At 38.9% G+C, this 22,550-nt stretch overlaps 1 protein-coding gene and 1 long non-coding RNA gene across 3 annotated transcripts; both read left to right on the top strand.

Annotated features, from left to right (window-relative positions):
• Positions 1-3,791: 3,791 nt before the first annotated feature.
• On the top strand, positions 3,792-8,987 carry LOC149240231 (uncharacterized). Of its 2 annotated transcripts, none has more exons than XR_016246490.1 (3): positions 3,792-5,145; positions 8,304-8,391; positions 8,495-8,987. XR_016246490.1 is itself a non-coding variant. In XM_089373657.1 (3 exons), the coding sequence occupies exons 1-3, from the start codon at positions 3,882-3,884 to the stop codon at positions 8,498-8,500; spliced, it is 1,065 nt and encodes a 354-aa protein (XP_089229783.1). In that variant the 5' UTR covers positions 3,792-3,881; the 3' UTR covers positions 8,501-8,987. The 2 variants fall into 2 exon arrangements, 1 of the variants encoding a protein (XP_089229783.1); XM_089373657.1 differs by having other exon boundaries at positions 3,792-4,852.
• A 374-nt stretch (positions 8,988-9,361) lies between these two features.
• LOC149240230 (uncharacterized) lies at positions 9,362-10,248 on the top strand. The gene is made up of 2 exons (XR_016245513.1): positions 9,362-9,956; positions 10,202-10,248. It is a non-coding gene; the product is annotated as an uncharacterized LOC149240230 (long non-coding RNA).
• Positions 10,249-22,550: the final 12,302 nt, after the last annotated feature.

Raw genomic sequence — 22,550 nt, 5'->3', positions numbered from 1 at the left:
CAAATTCTTCCCCTCTTCTTATAAATAGGGGAAAGCAACATTATACAGAGGTTCCAGGATTTCTCACCCGTTGGGCCTAAACTATTGACAGATCATGGTCAATAATCCACATGCATATGCCATACATGCCAAAACTATTGAGGAAAACATACATGCAACTCAGTACCTGCAAGCAAATCTCGTTGTAGATGCTGATCCCAATGTCCTCTTGCGGTTTCCTGCTCTTCCTTTGCCTTCTTGCTCCAAAAATCCAAGTATGACACACCCTCCAAGAGTGCTCCAAGAAAACTTTAAGTCTTGGAGAATATGAGAGAGAGAGAATAATGAGAGAGCTCCAAAACTGAACTGACAAAAAGTTACCAACTGATCCTTAGAAGCTCTTTTATGAATGAAGTCTCTATTTTCTTCATTTCCATTATTTTCTTTCATTTTTCTTCTCATATGCAGCTTGTGACCTTTCACCTTCTTTTTCTCCTAATTTCCACTATTTTAATAAATAAATGTGCCAAAAATGTCATTTTGTCTTTCTAAAGCCTTAGCCATTGCCTTTGTCAATTTCCTTAGCCATTAATCAATCACAACTGATCCCCAACACTAGGATTTTGATCAACATTCAGCTTGGAATAAGTGTCCCATCAACTGTGGTTATTATTTTTCCTTTATTAACTTTTATTACATGGAATTTTCACCAGGGTTGTTACATCGAAACAACGGGAGGTTCCACAACAAGCTCTGCTTGGTTGATAGAGTTTTGAGGCACCACCCCCCCAAACTGAATGATCCACATTTAAAAGACGTCCCCGACAAGAAACCCTCAAAATGGCCAAAGTTGTTTAACTGTTGTGGAAAGATGAAAGTGGAGGAGCCACCACTCAAGCCAGGAAAAAGAAAACACCTGCCATTAAAACCCCTAGTAAAAGGTCTAGACTGGTAAAAAATCCTTGCATTTGAGAAACTAGGGAAAGGATAAGAAAAAACCATTATTGATGTATGTAGGGAAAACTCCACCGATGTAAGAAAGAAGCCTGCACTAGTGGACACTGACGTGAGAAACAAACAAGTGGCAGCGGACTGGATACCCCTCGAAACCACACGGCTAGGGTTTCATGATAACCCATCAACTAGATTCGAACCCACATCCACAAAACTGACAGAGAGTGAGAGGAGACACCCATTTGTAGCCATTGCACAATTTGTGACAAAAATGGAGCCCCTGTTGCGACTCACCAAATCATAGTCCCTATATCCACATAAGCCATGAGGACCACACCAATCGTGCCAAGTTAGCAAAAAACAACATATCTAGACCTAGAAACCCCAAATATACCCAAATCTCAGTGAAAAACCTAGGTAAATAGTTCCACCGAGAAAATCGCACAATGGGGCACGTGATGCAACCAAGCAAAAAGGGCTTTGTCTTCCGACCCCACAAATTCACCTGGACGACAGTTTTCTTATTGGAATCTAGTAATTTTTTTTCTTTAAAAAATCATAATGCTAGAGCGTTTGAATCATTTTTTGATGGTGGAAATAGATTGAGCACCATCAAGAACATATGAAGTGGCCAAAATTCTGAAATTTGATAGCTATAACCCATTTAAAAAAAAAATTCTACCATATTTTGTCATAACCTTGTGAGATTTATCTTTATTTTCCAAGTTAATTTGTAAGTTTTTTAGACTACACTAACAAAAAAAATAGTTGTAAACTAAAAAACAAGGATTGCATCCTCTCAAAATTCTGACCATCGATTAGAGTAAACTTCCACCCGCTAGGCCAATGGAAATGGCCGTTCCAAACGCCTCTGTCGTTCAGCCTCCCCCACTTCAAATAATCCCATTATTAAGGTCATAATAATGAAAGAAGAAGAAAGAAAGAAATTATTTTAACGTCCACGAGGTTAAAGATAGCCTATGGGACATATTACTTCTTCATCTGCTTGATGTATTTGGCCCTTTTTCTGTGAAGCTTCACAATAAATCGTCCCAGCTTCTCGACAAACCCCTCGTTAAATAGATTATCCCAAGAGCTAGCTGCCAGCATATCTGCATAACTTTTCATGTTGTCTTTGAAGGCCTCGCATTCTAAAATGAGATGTTTTTCTGTTTCCACTTTTCCGGAAGAACAAAAAATGCATACCCTTTCCTCCCACACTTCCTTTAGCCTTTTTCAGCGCCCTGTTTCACAACGGAGTTGATGAGAATTAGTCCTTAACTGAGCAATAAGAATTTTGGCTCTCCAAGAGATATTGGCCTCTATGTATGCTTTTGGTTGATGATTATGAGTGAGATTAAACACTTCAATATAGTAATTTTTATTTCTTCCTAGCTCCTTATCCCAAGTACGTTTGTGGAACTTTTCCATAACAAAAGATTTTATCTCTTTGTTGTTTATGGGACACGCGTTCAAGCAAATACCCCATTTACTAAACCATTTGTTATTTTGCTGCATCCAAGTTTTTTGCTCTTGCACAATCTATCATTAAAGACAACCTTAGGCTATCTACCCTCTTCCATTTGCTCATTTTTTAAATACCTAATGACTCGCACCATAACAATTGCTTCAATAGGAGCAGTCCCTCTTTCACTTAACAAGATATCATAAGGAACTGCACTTTTAATCTTCAATTTGTTTGTAATCAAACGCTTCTGGATTTTTTCAATTTGTCTTCACTGCATGTCGAAGGCACTGCTAGCCCACAGTTCACAACCATAGAGAATCACTGGAATCACTAGAAGCCCAAAAAGAGTTTGAGTGGTCTTCTAGTCCCATAACTTTGCCTCTCTACACCTATTTTGAAAAGCATAAAATGCTTTCCAACCCCCAAAGTTCTTTTCTTTCTACAACCATTCCAGCTAGATTTTTGTTGAAGTCAATTCCGAGGTATTTGTAATCCGCAACTTCTTACAGAATGTTGCCTTCAAAGTAGAACTTATGCTGGTTATGTTTTCTTTTCTTAAAGAAGACCACTACTTTCGTTTTGCTGATATTGACTTGCATCCCCACATTTCTACAAAAATGCTCAAGGGATAATAAGTGCTCTTGCAAACCAAGAGCCAATTTAGCAATCAGAATAAAGTCATCTGCATACAAAAGAAGTCTTATAACAAACTTGCACAAATAGATACCATCACCCCCTTGAATTTAACCACTCCTCACGCTTGTTAATATATAAACCAAAAAAGGTAAGAGACAGTGGGCAACCTTGCTTGACCCCAATATGGCTTCTAAAACTTTCAGAAATACATGCTAAAGTTCTAATTTACTTTCACCTCTTCATACAACCCCAATATGGCTTCTAAAACTTTCAGAAATACATGCTAAAGTTCTAATTTACTTTCACCTCTTCATACAACCTATGCAGAGCGGCTCACATGTTAATACTAAAGGAGTTGTCTATAATGCGACTTTTTGGAGATTCCGGTGACGGAATCCGGCGGAAGAAATTGAGGTTAAATCTTGATTTCTTGCAGTTCAAATGGTTTTTTAACTGCATATTTGGATTCAACACCCTCAAAACCCCTGCAAGGCTTTGATTGTGCAGAAACTAGCTATCAAACTTGCGATTTCAATAAATTCCTGCCGGATTTCGACCGGAAAAACCGGCCGGAAATACTTTCAAAAAGTCACGTTATAGACAACTGCAATACTAAATGGATTGCAAAATGATTGTGACCGATTACTCGATCTTTCCCTCCTTTTTCATACACATAGGTTATCACCGCTATGCTTCTCTTTTCGCCTTTTCATACATGTAGCTTATTACCGCTATGCTTCCCTTTTCGCCTTTTCATACATATAGCTTATCACCGCTATGCTTCTCTTTTAGCGATTTGTTGTAGAGTCAATTTGGAGGAATACCTATTCTCAAATCTTCTGCAATGGTCCTATTCGCCCAGTACATGGCTTCATCTTTGGGATCTCAACATCACCCCCTGGCAGCGGCTGTTGCAGTACTATCTTCACCATTTCCTCGGATTATTTTGTTAAATTCATCACGACTTTTCACGATTATTGCCGACAAAGAGAAGTCCACAAGCCACCCAGGAGCAGAGAACACACCTCCCCTTTCAGAATTCTTACTCCATGAATGTGGGTTCTGTCAGTCTGAGCTCTCAGCTATCTTTAAAGCAAGGCCGTGCTTGGTTGCGACGAGATCAGATCATACAGCCCAACAAGCGGTACAGTTACTGAGAGATTCAGGATTCACAGAAGACCAGGTAAGGAAGACTATTACCAAAAACCCAGGTATTCTTTGTCTCAACGCTGATCGACAGTTGAAACCCAAGATTGAGTTCATGAAAGCATTGGGCCTTTCTGCACAAGACTTGGGAAATGTCATATCCACTGGATCCAGATTGCTTAACGGCAGTCTCGAGAAAACTCTGCGTCCCAACATCCAGTATTTTCAAAACATGTTCGAATCAGAGGCTGATGTCTCACATGTTCTTAAATCGGCACCATTTATTCTACTTAAACGTAACGGGCCTGAATTTTGGGAAAAGAAATTGAAGCATTTCACAAGTTTTGGGCTCCTCGAAGATGACATCAAGGAGCTCGTTAGGCGGCACCCACTTATATTAAATGTTTCCATGGATAAGGTGCAGAAGAACATGGACTTTTTTATGCATACTGCAGGGCTTCCTGCAAAGTTTATTTTTTCATATCCTCAAGCGTCTCGTTTCAGCTTGGAGCGTAGGATCAAGCCTCGCCACAAGGTGTTGAGTGCTCTCAGTGCAATGCAACCTTCCAAGCGCCCTCCTAGTCTCCTAAGTGCGCTTTGTTTAAGTGAGCGGAAGTTCCTCGAAAAATATGTCCAGTGCAGTCCTCATGCCAAAGAGTTACTTGAAAGGTACAGTGGCCCCCTTCTAAAAGACTAGATATTCAGGTTTCTGTTTTGGTCAGGGTTAGATTGTATTGCGTTGATCTTATTGATTGAAAGATGTTTGAGAACATTCACCAAGGGATCATCAGTCTGTAATGATCCAATGCCAGGATCCCTCTAGCCCACATGAGTAATGAGTGGGAATTAGAAGATAATCACGACAGTCAGTTCCGGTTCGGGATCTTGTTTTGCCCAGTTTATTGTCACACCACAATCACAATCAACATGCACTATTGAAGGATACTCAGTTGTATTATCAGGTAACACGTTTTTGAAAGATGAAAGAAACTCGCATCACCAGATAATTTGTTTTTTGCTAGTAGTTTTGCAACGATCATGCATTGCTCCCTCCCTTTAAAATGTGATGGGATAGATGTGAAATTCTGACTGTTTGAATCATGGTTAACTCGTAAAAGGAAATATTCAAATCCCAAATGTAGGAACCTTAAATTTGAATGTGTTTCTACAGTAGTATGATCTGATTGTTTCCAGATCTGCTATATCTATGAGACTTAGCTGGAATTAACACATTTCAAATCCAAGCTAAACATTGGACACTAGTTTGCACACTTTCTCTCTGTGCTTTGTTAATGGTCTCTGTTTCTTTGCTGTGGAAAAAGTTTGTGGTAATGACTTTTATTACTGCTAGTGGTATCAAAGACCATTCGTAGTGGTAATTGAATGCGATCCTTTTCAATAATGCCTCTTGTAAAGCAGAACCCTAGTCACTACTCTAAAACACAACTTCTGATGCATGATTGACTAGGCAAAAAATCATTAGCACATTCCCTCGTCCCAATGTGGTTGGACACTCACTTATCCTTGGTCCTATAAACATTCATAGGAAGTTTGTCAACTTTTTGTTGCACGGTGCCTTCCAAATAGCCACTTCTTTTGGATGGAACCTTACATCTAGGGAAAGAGGCGGAGTAAACTCCCTACACAGAGGGGGGATGGGAAGCATTGATATTTTTGGTTTTATTTTGTAAATGCTTTCTTGTGTTTTCTTCATATAATTTTGAGTTTTCAGTGCAACATCTACAGTAAGGTGTGCAGCTTTCCCCCTTGGCAAGAAGCATTATAGAAGCCAAATGGATCAGAATCAGCAACATCGAATTTGAAAAACTTGGTAAGGAGGCAGCAATCATTCTTATAGCTAGTTCAAATTTGCTACTTTTGTCCCCTCATCACTTGGTTGATCTTTAGGGCCGTTTTTCTAAAATGGTATGAAAGTTAATGATGAGATTTACCTTTTTAATAAATTTAAAATTTCACCTCTCCAACACTGATCATGCAATCTTTGCTGCCAAGGCTTTCTTTAAGATTTTTTCAATTGGTCTACCTAAGAAAGTGAAGCAAAAGTTAGAGTTTTCATTATAAAAAAGCTCACAGGCTTTAGAGTAGGGATATCTTGGGTGAATGCTTGTACGGGAATCTGTGAGAGACCTCCTGGGCCTGAGCTTGTGACCATAGGTTCTTGGGATAGTGTTCCTGTCTTATGTACAGTTAAAAGTCTATTTTATCAATAATGTTTGTTGAAGATTTCTGCAATCTTGTTCACTGCCACGCTTCCCAGTTTCTATAATTGCTGTTGCAATGCTTGTTATGATAATTTTAAGTTAACATAAAACCAGACCAGTGCTCTAAATTATTGTTTTGCATAGTAAAAACTACTGCTGTTATAGCTCTATCTACGGCTGTTATAGGTAAATCTGTTGTTATTATCATAATGTTGTGTTGTTATTTGAGAAGAAAATTTTCTGTACTAGAGATCAATATGTTGTTACAGAGATATCAGTTTTCTGTTGATAGACATGGTTTGGGCTTGGCTTTTACAGTCATAGTAATAGGCATGGCAGTGCAGTCCTTGAGTCCATAACAGTTGGGCTCATAATGCATGATAACTCATCCATACCATAACTATGAAGTGGACTTCATGTGAACATCAAGCACAAATATCTCCTTTGATGATAGACATGCCAGACATGATGGTGGCATGCAACAACTCGGATGACTAAACTAGGGACAGATTTCATGTGTTGTCCCACCTCAACTGCCCAATACAAGTAGGCATGGACCATAGTATGGGATTGTAAATATTAGCATTGCATCAGTGTTAACATTGACAAATGGCTTAACACTAAACTTAGGCAAGTGTTAATCAACGCAAGTGTCCTCGACTCTCCGTCACTCCGACTCATTAATGCACGCTACGCTCTCCAGCGGCACTCAAACTGCATCTCCCCGCGCGATTCAAACTCCATTATGGTAGTTTTGCATTCAGTGGAGAAAGCCAAAACTGCAGGTCTGGTAAGGTACACGTCAAAATCACGATTGTCTCTACTGTATTTTGTGCCCTGTAACACCCAGAGAAAAAATGATCCAAGCATCCAAGGAAGCTGAGAACATTCAACAACATTAACTTACTTCCATTTCGGAACCTTATTCAATTACCAACCAGTATACTTTTGGCTCTCGCATGGCATGGGCGCTCTGAATATATACTTATTCGCAGAATCTACGCCTTAAACAACAATGAATAAGATCCCAACATGCTTGCACTCAAACAAACTTCATTACAGCCATATGCATGAACAGCAGGCAAATGTGCAATAATGCCTGAACAGCCATCATAAACACCATTCCCATAATCACATGCACAATGAGGATACAGGGGGATGCATAGAGACAAGGGATGTAAATACTGACATGAGATTCGTCCCTATGTTGATTCATCTGGGTCTTTTGAGGCTTCCATCACGATTGTCCTGTATTGATTTTGCAAAACACTTGGTGCACAGGCTTCAGTCCGGTCATTTCTTGGGTGATGGGTTTGCACATCCATTCATTGAGTATTCTGAATTAATTTCCCCAGATGTTTTCCTGGCACCCATTACGTTTGTTGGATAGTAACTCTGTTCAACACTTGGCGCGCAGTCTGCAAGCTGGTGCCAAAAGAGCCCGCAACATATGGCGTTACGCCATGCAACATTCGCACACTTATGGCAACATGTCTACAGTCCTACACTCCATGTAATTTAACTCTCTGCTCCCCATACTTGTCAGGAACTTGTGCAACTAAGCCAACTATGATCTGCAGGTTGATTTATCTAGTTTTTCTTTGATTAACAAACTCAAAATGTAAGAATTTGCACAAATGCTTACTGATCTTTTGTATTTTAGTGAGGTTTAGCCATGGTAATGTTTAGTTTAGCTGATAGAATTTTGGTTCCAGCAAGATCTTTGAAGGGAAGGGATGCCGATATTGGAGAGAATGCTGCCAAACTTTTCTAGAGAATCTACAGTCCATAAATATATGAGAAATGGACTTTTTGTTTTCCTTGCAGAGGATGCACCATGGCAGGCATTGTATTCCTTTTTTCCGGGGTTTTCTCATGTTAATTTTTTTGTGGACCAGTGCCCAGAAGAAAAAACCCACTTTCACACTGATTCATGAAGCGAAATTCCCCTCCCCCAATTGCATCCATATGATCAAAAGTTCTGAGGTAAGCATTTCATGTCGTCCTTTGACTAAGTATCTTAATCACATCTTCTTCATGTAATGAGATTTTGGACGCCAAAGCTGGTGGTGTTTCGTCTATGTTGCAGGGGTGATAGGTGGAGTCGCATGTGAACCACCATTTTAGCTGTTTGCTGTAATTGTGGGTTGTGATTACGTGGCAGCTCATTAGTATGTCCCTAATGACAATGGTCTATTTGCAATTTTGCACATAGAATAATGGAATTCATAAATAATCTATCTAGGGATGCATCTGTGATACTGATAATCCTAAGTCGTCTTGTTATCGTGAGTTTGTCTTGTGGGAAGGCAGTCTTTAACAGTGATGTCATCATGTAATGGACAATTCTTGTATCTATTGATAATTGGATTTATTTTGTGAGGCTCCCATAGTAGTGGACTTACGTAGCATTTCTAGAAAGGTCTGTCATGCAGCCAGCAGTCAGATTTACCACAAAGTCACACAGCGAACAGTTTGGCTACACAGCATCATGGGATACCTTCTCCATAGCTAACATGCAGTGAGATGAAGAGTCTATGCTACCATCTATGCTTTATTAGGCAATTCTCAACTTGCATATACATTGAAAACTTGCTGCCAATCACTGAGAACAGCAAATTGACATCTAGAAAATCAGGGAGTCATCTTTTTGTAAGTTCTAGCTGCTGTATTGATGGCCTTGCTTTTGAGAAATGTTCTTGATGCATTTGATCATTGCATTGCATTCCTCAGTCCAAGGAGGACTGAAGAGGACAAAGTAGTCATATCTTGTTTCCAGGGCCAATTCTGTAGGTTGGTCAATGGTCATCTATCAAAATTCAATTGCTTGTGCATGTGTAATTCATTGGAAGAGAAAGACTGGACTTGACGGGACTGGACTGGGTGCACATTCAATGGCATAGACTCCCCATCTTCTTGGACAGAGTTACTGCCATTGGATGTGCACCAACTTCCAAGCGTTGTCTGGGTAATCTCTTGGTTACAGATGAGTCTTTCTCCTCTACTTAGCTGGTCTCTTTGATATGGTGTGCAGTGCAAACAGTGACCTTATCTGATGCAGGTTGTGACATGCCTCCATCAACTGAGTCAAGGACCAACCTTTGGAATAAAAGGAGCTGCAGGGGGAGGATACAGTCAAGTCATTCCCGTGGATGAATTCAACTTACACTTGACAGGAGATATTCATGCTATTACACCTACAAACAATCTTCTTGCAGCGGCTATTTTTAGGCCCTATTGATACACTGGCTTTTGGGTCCTTCGCATCTCTGCATCCGACTGACACTGGTGTCTACAGATGGATATGCTCAAGATTTTTTAAAGGAGCAGCAAAGGAACATCCTGCTCCTGTTTGGTAAAGGGGACAATTCCATCTTGGAGGAAACGTAAGCCTCAGATATGCCTGGAATATATGGGTTAATTTAAATAACACTACAGAAGCACTGGTTATATTAAAAGATGGTTTACATTGGAGACCCCTGTGTCATTATCTCTCTGATTCAAGATGTGGCTCAATACTCTTGTATCCCCATCTCCACAACTATCACTAGGTGCAAATAAATCTCAAACCAGTTTGTCTTGTGAATTCTAGCATGTGTTATGTGAATTAAATAAAAGTGCAGATTCAATGGTTAACAAATCCATCAATCTGCAATAGGGCTCTTTGCTTCCCAAGATGCATCTGAATCCACTTTGATGTGTTCTATCCCCTAATACTTGTGACATGAATTTAGCTCCTTTCTAGTCTTAGTTTTGTCAAAAAATATCTTACAATTGCCAAAATGTGATGCTGCAGTGGTACTGGACCCCAGATAGATGCTTGGCTTTGGGATAAAGCAAACATACAGTTTTCACAGTTTGTTATTAAAGTATGGGGGCTAATTGTTAAGAATAAAGCTTGAAATATCAAAGAAAATGCCCCAACAGATCAGAGATTAAATGAAGACCACCCAAAAATCAGAGTAGGAAATCAGGAATGTAAATTCTGAACTTGATGATGCTCTCAAGCAAATTCAAAACCCACTGACATATTTGATGAGAATAAAAACAAATCGCCACTACCCATCAGTCTCCAGTAGCAGTTGGACATGAGGACAGAAGCTCACTTCAACAGGTTTGAGAACATGATAAGGAATCAGCATAGACCTTCCTCAACTGAGTGAGAAGCTGACAGAAACACTAGCAATTCCGCAACAGAATATAGTTTTACTGGTGAATCTGGTATCAATGTGGAAAAAGGTGCTATCCCAAATGCTAATTAAGCTAATCACATTGCTTTTCCACTTCTGCACATTGTCATGTTTCTAAGTAATGTCAAATTTTATATAAATGCTCTTGGGAGCCAACTTTGGCAATTTTGTCTTAGAAAACCCCATGTCAGAGTTCATGAGGGAAGAACATGCATGGAGAAGTGCATGTGAAAGCATTGGAGCCGTAAAAGAATGTGAAGGCGAAGAGGGGTTGAGAGAGGGATTAAAGTTGTACTATCTAGTTTGAGACATTGCAGATTGTCTATGTGCGATTACAAGATTCATAATAATGAGAATCAGTAGACCTTTGTAAGTTGTTCTCATGCATTTAATTTTTTTGTGGTCAATTTATCTCTGTAGATTGTTGTTGTGACCTTTTCCTCGTTTCAATACCTGGTGTGCAAGATTGAAGGTCTATAAAACTGAATGTGCAAGGTTGAAAGTCTATTGCCTTTCCTCACTACATCAAAGGGAAACCATACTTTTATGACCAACAAAGCAAGGTGGTGGATTTTGTTGTAACTTTGTGTTTCCTTTGATGGAAAATTATGTTCCATCTATGGGAAGCAGCTAATTGAAGTGCAAGATATTTCTTTTTTACATGGTCTAATAAGGTTTAATGTTATGGTCAATTTGTCTATGTAGATTCAAGCCCAAGTTGAAAAATGGCATTTTTATTTTTAACAGTTTATATATTTAATGCCCCTGATCTTACATTTGCGAATGCCTTTCTATGACTTCTATTTTTGCGATTTCATAAAAATGGAATCTTTCACATCACACCAAGCACTGTTATCTGTTAACATTGCAGTTTTACATATTTTATAATTTGTGACATAAGCACTGTTCTGTTATCTGCTCACATAGATGTGAATTATTAAACATACATCTTGGTATAAGAGGGACAAAACTAAGTAATAAAGATTAAATGCGTTCCTCAAATATTACTATCATGCAAGAGAAAAATCCCCTGTTTTTCTCAATGAATCAAAACAAAAATATGGAGCCTTTAATCCCCTGTTTCCTGTAGGATTCAAAACAATAAACTATAAATAGACTATCTAGCCAACAAGGCACACTCTCACTATATACAGTACATACGACATACAACGCAATACAATAGAGAGTCGCTATAGTGTGACCCTTCATTTGAAGAAGAATAAATAAAATCCATCCCATATCAAAATGAAATCCAAACTGAAAGTATCAGAGAAGAAAACGAAGGGATCAAGGATCAGGGATCGAATCCTTCGCCGTATTTCTGTTTAAACTTATCATTGAACTGAGCAGCATGGATCTCTTCCATGGCAGTGGCATTGCCGATGGATTCTTCTTGAACTTGGGCCAACTTCCAGTGCCACCCACTCCTCTTTTCCACATCAAGCCCTTGATATTCCCTCTCTGGTGCACAACCCTGAAGTGAGCAAACTGGTAGCAGCACCAGCATCTTCACACAGAACATAACAAGCAGCAGGGCGATGTTGGGTTTCATCAGAATGTGAGGTTTTCAAAGACAATTGGGAAAGTTATGCAGATACGCTGGCATCTAGCTCTTGGGATAGCAGGGAAAGTTATGCAGATATGCTGGCAGCTACCTCTTGGGATAATTTATTTAGTGAGGGATTTGTCGAGAGAGATTTTATTATAAAAAAGCCGAATACATCAAGCGAAAAACGCTGAATACATCAAGCAAATAAAGAAGCAATCTGTCCTATAAGCTAAAAATAGCCTCTTAAACTTTAAAATAATTTCTTTGCAAAACCACCAGAATGAAATTTGAATGGGGAGGGCAGATGGAGTTTGAGTTTGAAATTTGAATTGGGCGGGGAGATGGAGTTTGAGTTAGAAAAATGGAAATGGAAATAGAGCTGTAAACTAGGAAAAATGGAGATGGACATATAGCTGTAAACTAATTGACGGTGACATCAAAATTTCAAGTAATGAGTCCTTTGACAATATGCAGCTAGCTATAACTTTTTTGAGTTAAAGAGTGTTGGTTTTTTTTTATATGTTTTCCAAAGTGTCTACTTTTACTTTTTGTGGGTCATTGGTAAATATATATATATTTTTAATAGAAATTACACTGTATTTTTTTCGAATAAAAAAAATATTAATATTATAATAAAAATCAAATATCCTTTGTTTTACGCTCTTAAATAACACTATAATTTACCTATCTTCCACATATTATATAATATATATTATTTATTATTAACAATATCTTCCGGAGTTGCCTATAATGCGATTTTTTGGAGATTCCGGTGACGGAATCCGGCGGAAGAAATTGAGGTTAAATCTTAATTTGTTGCAGTTAAAATGGTTTTTTAACTGCATATTTGGATTCAGCACCCTCAAAAACCCCTGTGACGCTTTCATTGTGCAGAAACTAGCTATCAAACTTGCGATTCCAATAAATTCCTGCCGGATTTCGACCGGAAAAACCCACCGGAAAGGCTTTCAAAAAGTCGCGTTATAGACTATTTCATATCTTCCAGCCAAGTGTAAAGACTGTCTGCAAAAACATATAATAGAATATAAAGAAATCAAAAATAAACATATCACAAAATACAAAGAAATCGAAAATAATCAAACAACATCCACCACAATTATTCATCTAAATATTCTTAAAAACCATCCATCAGAATATTCGGAAAACTGAAAATAATCACATCCACCGCAACTATCCATTTGATTTTAAGAATATATAGGGATGTGCATGCCTCTCCACTTCTTTGATTTTCATATTGCCCTTTTAGCATCTTTAATGCTTTTATTGATAACATGTCTAATATTATGTTGAGTTTCCTTTATACGGGTTGGAATGAGCTAAATTTAAATTTTGCTCCTCCTTTTTTGATTTGTAGTGTACCTAGTAGGGTAATAGAGGGTGTTTATGAAAATTTCCTTGAAATGTGGTCATTAGAAATTGTTTTTAACTAATAAAATTATTATTCAGTTTATTTTGTTATAGTAAATAACATATAATTTACATTGCAATTTTTTCACAAATAAATATTGTAGAAAATAAAATGATGGAAATTGAGAAAATATTAGCGCACACATAAAAATTGACATTGTTATTTTTGGACAATTGTTTTTGGAAAAACCGGTGTAGCAGATGAGGGTTTTATTATTATGCAGTAGCATAAAATTTGAGTACAATAAACTAGACGTCAAAGTGGCATTTCTATTTGAGACAAATACTGGCAAAATCAATTGAGGAAGATTATCTTCTTCCACAAGCAATCCTGCAACAGACTGTCTCAGCAAAGAGGCCATCCAAACTCTTGCGTAGACTCTTCTTCGCTGCCACTACGTAGGCCAACTCACACTACACGAAATCTATCTCTGATGATGTCTTGCTTGTTGCTACCTCTAGAAGTGATTCTTCCAGCCTTTTGGAAATCTTTCTTGCCACTAGATGGTGAATTGACCTCTCCTCACGCTGAATCAAAATGCCTCTGTGAGGCTATTACGCAGCCCTTGCACAACCTCTTAGAGAAATAATATGGTCTCCTCTCCTGACTCTTCCAAAACTAGAAACTCCTCCGGAAATCTGTTACTTTGCCCCTCTGCCATTTGCTACTTGATCACTAGCTCGATCTCACTGTTAAATCATGTGCTACTTGAAAATCGAACTGCCTTGATCAGTGAATATCTGCATTGGTGTGTTCTCCATCTACCCCATCGACCTCCTCTTATAATCTCTAGTTTAGTCTTCAATCATCATGATTAAATTGTTATCGATGGCTGAGATCATTTCTAAGTTGATCCGTGTGAGTTTCTAAAGAATTTTCATCTTTCTCAATTAATTCCTATTAATTAACCAGTTTTCCTAAGTTAGACTTAGGAAAATTTTAAATGATGGTCAATTAATTTAATTGATCTATTTCTAGGCGGATTTTTTAGAAACGATTTCTGGGTTTTGCAAAATTCATTTGTTTTAGTCTCTTCTCTTAGCGAGGAAGGTGTTCTAGTGTTGCACTGCTCCAACACCATGTATCTACATCATCCTCCCATACACTATGTTGATGTCTGACAACTGTAGCTACCTGCCACTGTCCATCAACCATTGCGCTAACTCTGATTCATCTGCTACTAGTTGTAGTTGAACGATATTGCATTTGTGTTGTTGTTGACACTGCTCTATACAATTTGTATTGCTACCAACTCTGCATTTGACTAAAATTCCCTCATTATTGTTATCATTGTAATAACAACAATTGAGAAGTATCCAAAACACTGAATCAACTATGATCGCATGCTGCAACTGTCTTTTGAGTCTCTAACTGTTACTAGCCTTTGCACTGCATACTCGGAAGTTTGCATTGCTATTCATTATGCATTGTGCCTCATGTATTGATATCAACACTGCTCTGCGCCTTTCAATATCTGACTACAACTAATCTATAATTGCCACTTTGGAACTGACTGCACCAACTGAGATTGATCCTCCTGCTATTGAAAATTGTGGGCCTCTGTAGTAAGGGTAATGATCCAAATGAGGAGTATATTGCAATTGTTGCTTCTCTATGGACCCTGTCTAGCTCTACATAACTCTGGAGTCTAAAACTCAATGTCTCCCCACCTCTCTCTTGGAGGTATAACTGCATACAAATCGAATTGTTCCTCTAGTCCAGAGGAAAGATTATCAATTTATGTGGATGTTGTTGCCTAACCCTACTTCTCCCTCCTGTCCTTCTTCCTTTGAGGACACTAGGTATTGTAGTGGTCAAACTCGCCACACTTGAAGCACTTCATCTTGGAAAAATACTTCTTTTTCTTCTTCTCTCCGGTGAGCCTTGTCCTTGACTGAGACCTTTTGCTTTCCCTTTCGATGCAAACGCCACCTTTTCTTCCTCCTTCACACCTTTCCATCCTTTACTATTGCTTTCATTGATGGAACTCTTTACTAGAGCTCACCTCATCTCCTCTTGTGAGAGATCTGCCCACATTCGGTCTCATCCTGGTAGTTGATCTTATCCCAAAATGCCTTGGACGAAGGTCTCCCACTCCTCGATGATGCTGTCGAGGGCCAAACACACAAGTTCTATTGGTGGTGGCGATTCTCCTATGACTACAAGATCATCTCAGATATCTTGAATTTTAGTGAGATAGGGAGTGATGTCTTCACCTTTCTGCATCCAAACACTCCTCAGCTTTTCCTTCAAGGACATCTTCTGTTGCTTGGAAGGATTTTGATATAGTCCCGCGAGAACATCCCACATTTCTTTGGCCACATTCTTGACCGCTATGTGCGAGACTATATGATCTTGAACTCCATCGAGAATCAATTGTTTCACCTTGGCCATCTTCTTATTGTAATTCACTAAATGATCTGGGTCTGCAGGTATGGCAAAAGCGTTTTCTGTGTACTGTGTCAAACCATATTCGCCTAGCAGGAATGCCATCTCGGTTTTCTAGATATAATAATCTGATGCACCATTTAATATGTCTCGATCTTGAAGTCCTACTATGTTGAAGAATGTGTAACTAGTTTCGGTCTTCATAAATATGAAAAGTACTTTCGATTCTTGTAAATTGTAAAATGAAAGAAAATTATTATTATTGTTTTTGGAGCATGGGTTTCATGCTCAAGGTCTTTTATTTTATATGTCAAGCACCTATTGAGTGCTTCTAGGGTTTGTCCTAAGTCAAGAAATCAAAAGAGTCATTGTCATAAGTTGAAGACCCCATCGGGCACGTTGTAACTTGTAAAGAAAATTATTTTTATCTTTAAAAGTGTCAAGATACCTCCAAGCCCAAGTCGGCCTAAAAAGAAGAGCCATGTCCACCTTGAAGAGCCTATATATAGGAGGAAACTCGTCCTCCTTGAGATACATTCATCCATCACTCATTCTAGCGAAGGAGGAGGAAGAAGGCAGTGAAGAAGGAAGAGGACGAAGAGACTTTTGTTTCGACTATTTCTCTCTCACACGTGAAAAGGAGGACTAGGGTTTCTGCAGCAGATCTAGGGTTTTCATCTACAAGTTTGATCTTGGAGAAAAGAAGGTAAGAAGGTCAAGTGAAGGTCACCAAAGGTCGTCCTCAAGCTCCAAAAGTCAGAGAGAGGAAAGCGAAGGTCTAAGGAAGCCTTAGAAGGCCAATCGAGGTTCACACGTGTGGCAACAACAACTACAAGAGGGCTGAAAATTTTAGGTCTGCAGTGGAGGCCCAAATTTTGTAGCAGATGGTCAAAGGAGTGCTACCAAAAGAGATTTAATTGGATTAAGGTTAACATGTCATCCAAAGAGGTTGGTCTTGGTCTTGGAGGGTATTGGTCTCAATCGTAAGGTCTTGGAATTCATCAATTGAAGAACCTATAAGAGAAGAGATTTGCGAGTTTTCCTCTCAAGAGGAGAGGTTTTGGCCCTGGCTTGCAACCTATATTATGTGTTCTTGTTCTTCTTGTTTTGGTAGTTGTTTGATGATATACACACATAATAATAAGTAACAAAGCTAATAAGTAAAAATATATCACAAACAATTATCAAGTAAAGGGAAATCACTCTAATCATTGCCCTATAGATTTCTCAACATACTAAAGCCATTACTGCAAAACTCGACTTGGGACAAAAATATCCCTTTTTCACCTACTTAGCTGCAAGCATTGTTAAACACACTTCTTCCTAGAGTGAGAAAATCTGCTTGTTGCTACTACCTATTACAACTGGAAATGTTGGATTTCTAAAACTAGAAACCCTCTAAGAGAAACTCCCTCTGTGTGTGAACTTTCTCTTCCACCAGGCACTGAATTTGCTACTGTAAATCCTCTGTACCCAAATCAAGGGTCTTCTTTGTGAAAATATTGAGTTGGTTGCCCGTTGCTAGCTGGAATCACTTCCCGGACAACTCGACCCTTCCTCCACCCTGCAACTAGAAATTCAACCCTTTGTCTAGCAATTCGCAACGTCTAGCTAGGCACTGCATTGCCCCTGGGAAATTTGTGTTGATGCTCCCTCTGAACAATGAATTTTTCCCTCTGTATCTGAGCCTCTAATTCGTCAAATAAGCTCTGATACCATGTGAAAAATTCCTTGACATGCAACAATTGGAAATTATTCTTTTAAAAGATAAAATTATTATGCAGTTTATTTTGTTACGACAAAATAAAGAATAATTCACACTACAATTTCTTCACAAATTAACGTTGTGGAAAATAAAATGTTGGAAACTAAGAAAATGCTAGGACAAACAAATAAAAATTGACACTGTTATTTTTCAATAATTGTCCCTGGAAAAACCCAATGTGGGAAAACCGGTGCAACAAATGAGGGTTTTATTATTATGCAACAAAAGAAAAATTGAGTACAATAAAATGGAGGCCAAATTAGTGTTTCTATCTGAGAGAAACACTAGCAAAATCAACTGAGGGAAATTACCCTCCTCCACAAGCAATCCCGCAACAAATTGTGTTAGCAATTGGGTTGTCCAAACCCTTGTGCACACCCTTCTGCGCTGCCTCTGCGCAGGCCAACTCGCACTGCTTAGAATCTGCCTTTGATGATGACGTCTTACCTGTCGCTACCTCTGGAACTGATTCTTTCGACCTTCTGGAAATCTTCCCTGCCATTGGATATTGAATCAACCTCTCATAAGGATGAATTGAGATGTCTCTGTGAGGCTATTACGCAACCCTTGTGCAACCTCTTGGAGAAATAATATGAACTTCTCTCCCGAATCTTCCAAAATAGGAAACTCCTCCAGAAATCTATTACTCTGCTCCTCTGCCACGTGCTAGTCGATCACTGGTTCGTTCTCACTGTTGAATCACCTGCCACTGAAAAATCGAATTGCCATGATCACTGAGTATCTACACTGGTGTGTTCTCCATCTACCCCATCGACCTCCTCTTATAAGCTCTAGTTGAGTCTTCAACAACCACGATTAAATCATTATCGATGGTTGAGATCATTTCTGAGTTGATTTGTGTGAGTTTTTAAAGAATTCTCACATTTTAAAATTAATTGCTATTAATTAACCAATTTTCTTAAGTTAGACATAGGAAAAATTTAAATGATGGTCAATTAATTTAAATGAGCTATCTCTATATAAAATTTTCAAAAACAATTTTGGGTTTTGGAAAATTCATGTATTTTAGCCTCTCTTCAAAGTTTGAGACTGGAACACCATCCGATACTATAAAAACTAACAATGCCTAGGGAGGTACCCAAGGGGAATAATATTAGATGCCTAGGTGCTTTATAGTTTGTATTAGGGCACTTTTTTCAGCCAAAAAAGGGGTGAAACATTTTCTATTTTGTAGCTTTTAAAAGGAGCAAGAAAATATGGTTGCGACACTTTGATTAATTTTTGTAGCTTTTGGTGCAAAATTTGGAAAAAACAATTATATATCTCAATTCCTCTCAGAAAAACTTTTGATTTCAAAAGAAAAGAGTCATTTCAATCGGAGTTTGGGAGGTCAAGATATCACTGATATGAAATCAACTATTTCAGCATAGATTGTGAAGCTGATATCTTATGACAAGTTTTACCAGAGTACCATCAAATAGAAGATTTTCATAGGTTTGATTTGGTATATTATATGTTGTCTTTTGATTAATATCCTTTACATTATAGCCACTGAAAATTTCTATTGTCAAAATTTAATGAATTTAAGAAATGGAAATATGCTATTGTTGATGAAATAAACCTTCTAGGTTTACTCTATGACTATATGTTGTTGGATTAATGAAGAGTATAACCAAGAAAGATATTCCTAGTATGATTTAGAGGATGGTTGTGAATCATGATGATTAGTACATGGACATTTGTTATTTTTGGGATGATAATTATTTTCATCTTTTATTTGATGACTCTACTCCATCCTATGAAGAGAACACTTATTGAATTTCTTTAAACTCATCAAGCATGCAAACTATTTCCTATAATTCCATGTTGTAAATTAAATTCAACTGTAGATTATTTAATAAATTGCACAATTGGGATTTTGACATTAAACAAAATAAAATTTTGCAGAAGCAAGTAGACACTAATTTCACACATGCACACATAAATTTTTGCCCTTCAAATCATCCTCCCATTAAATAAGGTAAAAGCTCACAAGGGTTTTCCCAACCTGAGAAATAATGTGCCCCTCGAGAAAATTACAACCTATAGCAAAACTGGGCAAACGTTCCTTGAAGAGAAACTTGTTTTTTATCTGCCTGACTCGTGGCCCGTGTAGTTCTATGGTCTGCTTGTAGACTTGTACAACTTCCCAAGTTGAGTACAACTTGCCTACGACTTATTCTATGTTGGTTGCACTTGTACAAGGTTGTCCACATGATCTATACTTTGCTTGCACCCTACTGTCACTAGTGCGGTCCAAATCTAGTTGCTCAAGGCTTCTACAACCTTGCTAGACTACTGTATTATCTACCCAAGGCTTCTACAACCCTTCTCAATTATTGTATGGTCTAACCATAGTTTTTACAACTTTTCTTATTTGTCGTATGGTCCTCTCTAGCTATTGGGTTATCCTCCTCTTGTTGCAATCTACTTGCACTCTACTCCCTTGAGTTGATCTCTATATGAAATCCCTTCTTTACCCTTGCTAAGATCTCCTTGAGTCATAGTATTTTTTGTATCAACTTCTCAATTTCTCTTGTGTGTCTTCCTCATTCACCTAGCCTTGGTTTTATAAGCTTAAGTTGTTGATTGGATCCATAAACCTAATCTCCAAAGTGATTATTAGTTGATATTAGATCTCACCTCACTTGAGATCAATGGCTAGGATTTATCTAATTCACTAATGCAAAAAACCTTTGCATTTCATCAGAATGGAGTTACAGAAAGGATGAATAGGATTGTACTGGAAAAGCAATAATTTTTTCCACCACTACAAGTTGAGTGGCCATTAGGAAGCATAATGTTGATGACTTCAGCTAAAGATTCACCTTAGAAACCGCACAACCAAAAGTAGAGTCTCAAGAGTGAAAAATAAATAAGATGAAGAGCTTCTTGCATCTCCATCCCAAGGAGCAGAAGCTATCCAAGGAGTTGTAGCAGTGGAAGAGGTTAGCCTCACTAATGAAGCAAGTACTTGTTCAATGGGGGTAGTAGAGAAGGATCTCAAACATTGGTTGACATTTATTTTATTGCGAGCTAGTTGAAGAATGACTCACTAATATAGAAGCAATATTTCTAGTGATAAAGTCTCTTACAATTGTTGTGTAGGGGTTCACAAAATTGTCATTCAATTGACATGGTTATAGAGATATTTTTCCATGCTAGGAAGTAATTGGTCGTAGCAAAGAAAGTAGCCCCATGACCTCTTATGGAATTTTTACTTGATGGAATAGCTTGTTGGGGTCATACTGAATAACAAGATCAACATTTGACTTAGATTTATTAACTACCAAGATTGACCATATCCAAATTTGAAAGAGATGGGAATATCTATTGATTGTAGAGTTCATATCTAGAGATTGTTTACAACTCAGAATCAATGAGAACTTTTTCATTGCATGAACAAGAAAGCCAAAATTAGAGCCAAAGGTATAGTTAGAACTCAATCCAATAGCTAGATCCATCAGCGAAAGTCAAAGCCATGTTCTAGAGAAGTAGAAAGAAGGCACATTGATCTAGATTGGGTTTTTATAAGTTTTTGAAGACTAAAAAGCTTTTCAATGTGAAGATGTGATATGAAATGGATATGTAATGTCCCCACACTCAAATGAATGTCCCCAATTTTAGAACTAAGCCACACATATTGGAATATCATATGCCAACATAGTATAGATGATATTACCATGGTCTCGAGGGAGGAAGTCAGAGATTCGAGGATGGAGTAGGCAGGGGAATTTGGCTAGCAGATGCGTGTCTGCAGCACGATGGCGCAGCTGGCTGTACATCACTAGCACACATCTCCCTCTATACAGGGTAGGCTCACCTTTTATTTCCTTTGCTGCCTCCGTAACTAGGTTTTCACTGTCTTTTACTGTGCCCACCTTTTACCTGCTCCGCGTTTTGACGCATTGACCCATGACCACCATCACCTGTTTCTCCTTGCTTCTCCCTCCCTTAACGGTTATTGCAGGCCGCTGGCGATTCAAGTTACCTGACAGCGATGGACCTCGATCTGGTGGATTACTCGGAAGAACCGCTGGCGGAGGGTTCTATCTGGACAACCCCGCATTCTGTTAAGCTAGGATCGAATTCGTTTAGTAGCGAGTTAAACGAGACCATTTCCGGTCTCCCCTCTCTCTAGTCCATCTGATCTCCCTGTGATACTGCTGGACGACCCTCCAACCTGGCCATCCCTCTCCACTCCCTCGCTGTCTTCACCATCCCTAGGGTTTGCAATGGGGTGCCTTAACCCTAACCCTCTGTCTCCTACCCTTGGTGACACCTCCCATCCCCCTCTATCTGGTTACCCCCCCGATCCTCCCTTTCCATCTTCCTCAGCGGTCTCCCTGATTACACCACGCTCATCTTTTCCCCCTTTCGGCAGTTTCACTAATATCCCCCCTTTATCGGATGCCCTCCCCATCGACCCATCCCTTCCTCCCGTGAACCCCCCTGAACCTGAGTACATCTCTAACCGTTAGGATACCCTGCCGTTGAAGTGAGGCCGCACAAGAAGACCAAGTGCTTTCAGACTAAAGTTGTTGACACCTTTCTCAGGCTCGAAGAGGATATCCAGCTCGGTGATACAATGGATTTTGCAGATAGGGTTCTAGTCGGAAGAATTCGGGGACAGAACTACACGACGGCTGGCTTAAAAACATGGGTCTCAGAGGTCTGGGGACATCATTTAGCAGACCTGCCCATAGTACAGACTTTTGTGAAAGGGTGGTTTGCCTTACGTTTCTCCAGGCCAGAACACACGAACTGGGTCCTATCGTCATACTGGCACTTCGAGCATGCCCCAGTCCTCCTGAAGCGTTGGTC

Source organism: Pinus tabuliformis, chromosome 8 (assembly GCF_031772625.1).
Source record: "Pinus tabuliformis cultivar Carrire ecotype Pingquan chromosome 8, CPIR1, whole genome shotgun sequence".
Lineage (NCBI taxonomy): Eukaryota > Viridiplantae > Streptophyta > Pinopsida > Pinales > Pinaceae > Pinus > Pinus tabuliformis.
This window is presented reverse-complemented; position numbering and strand designations above follow the sequence as displayed.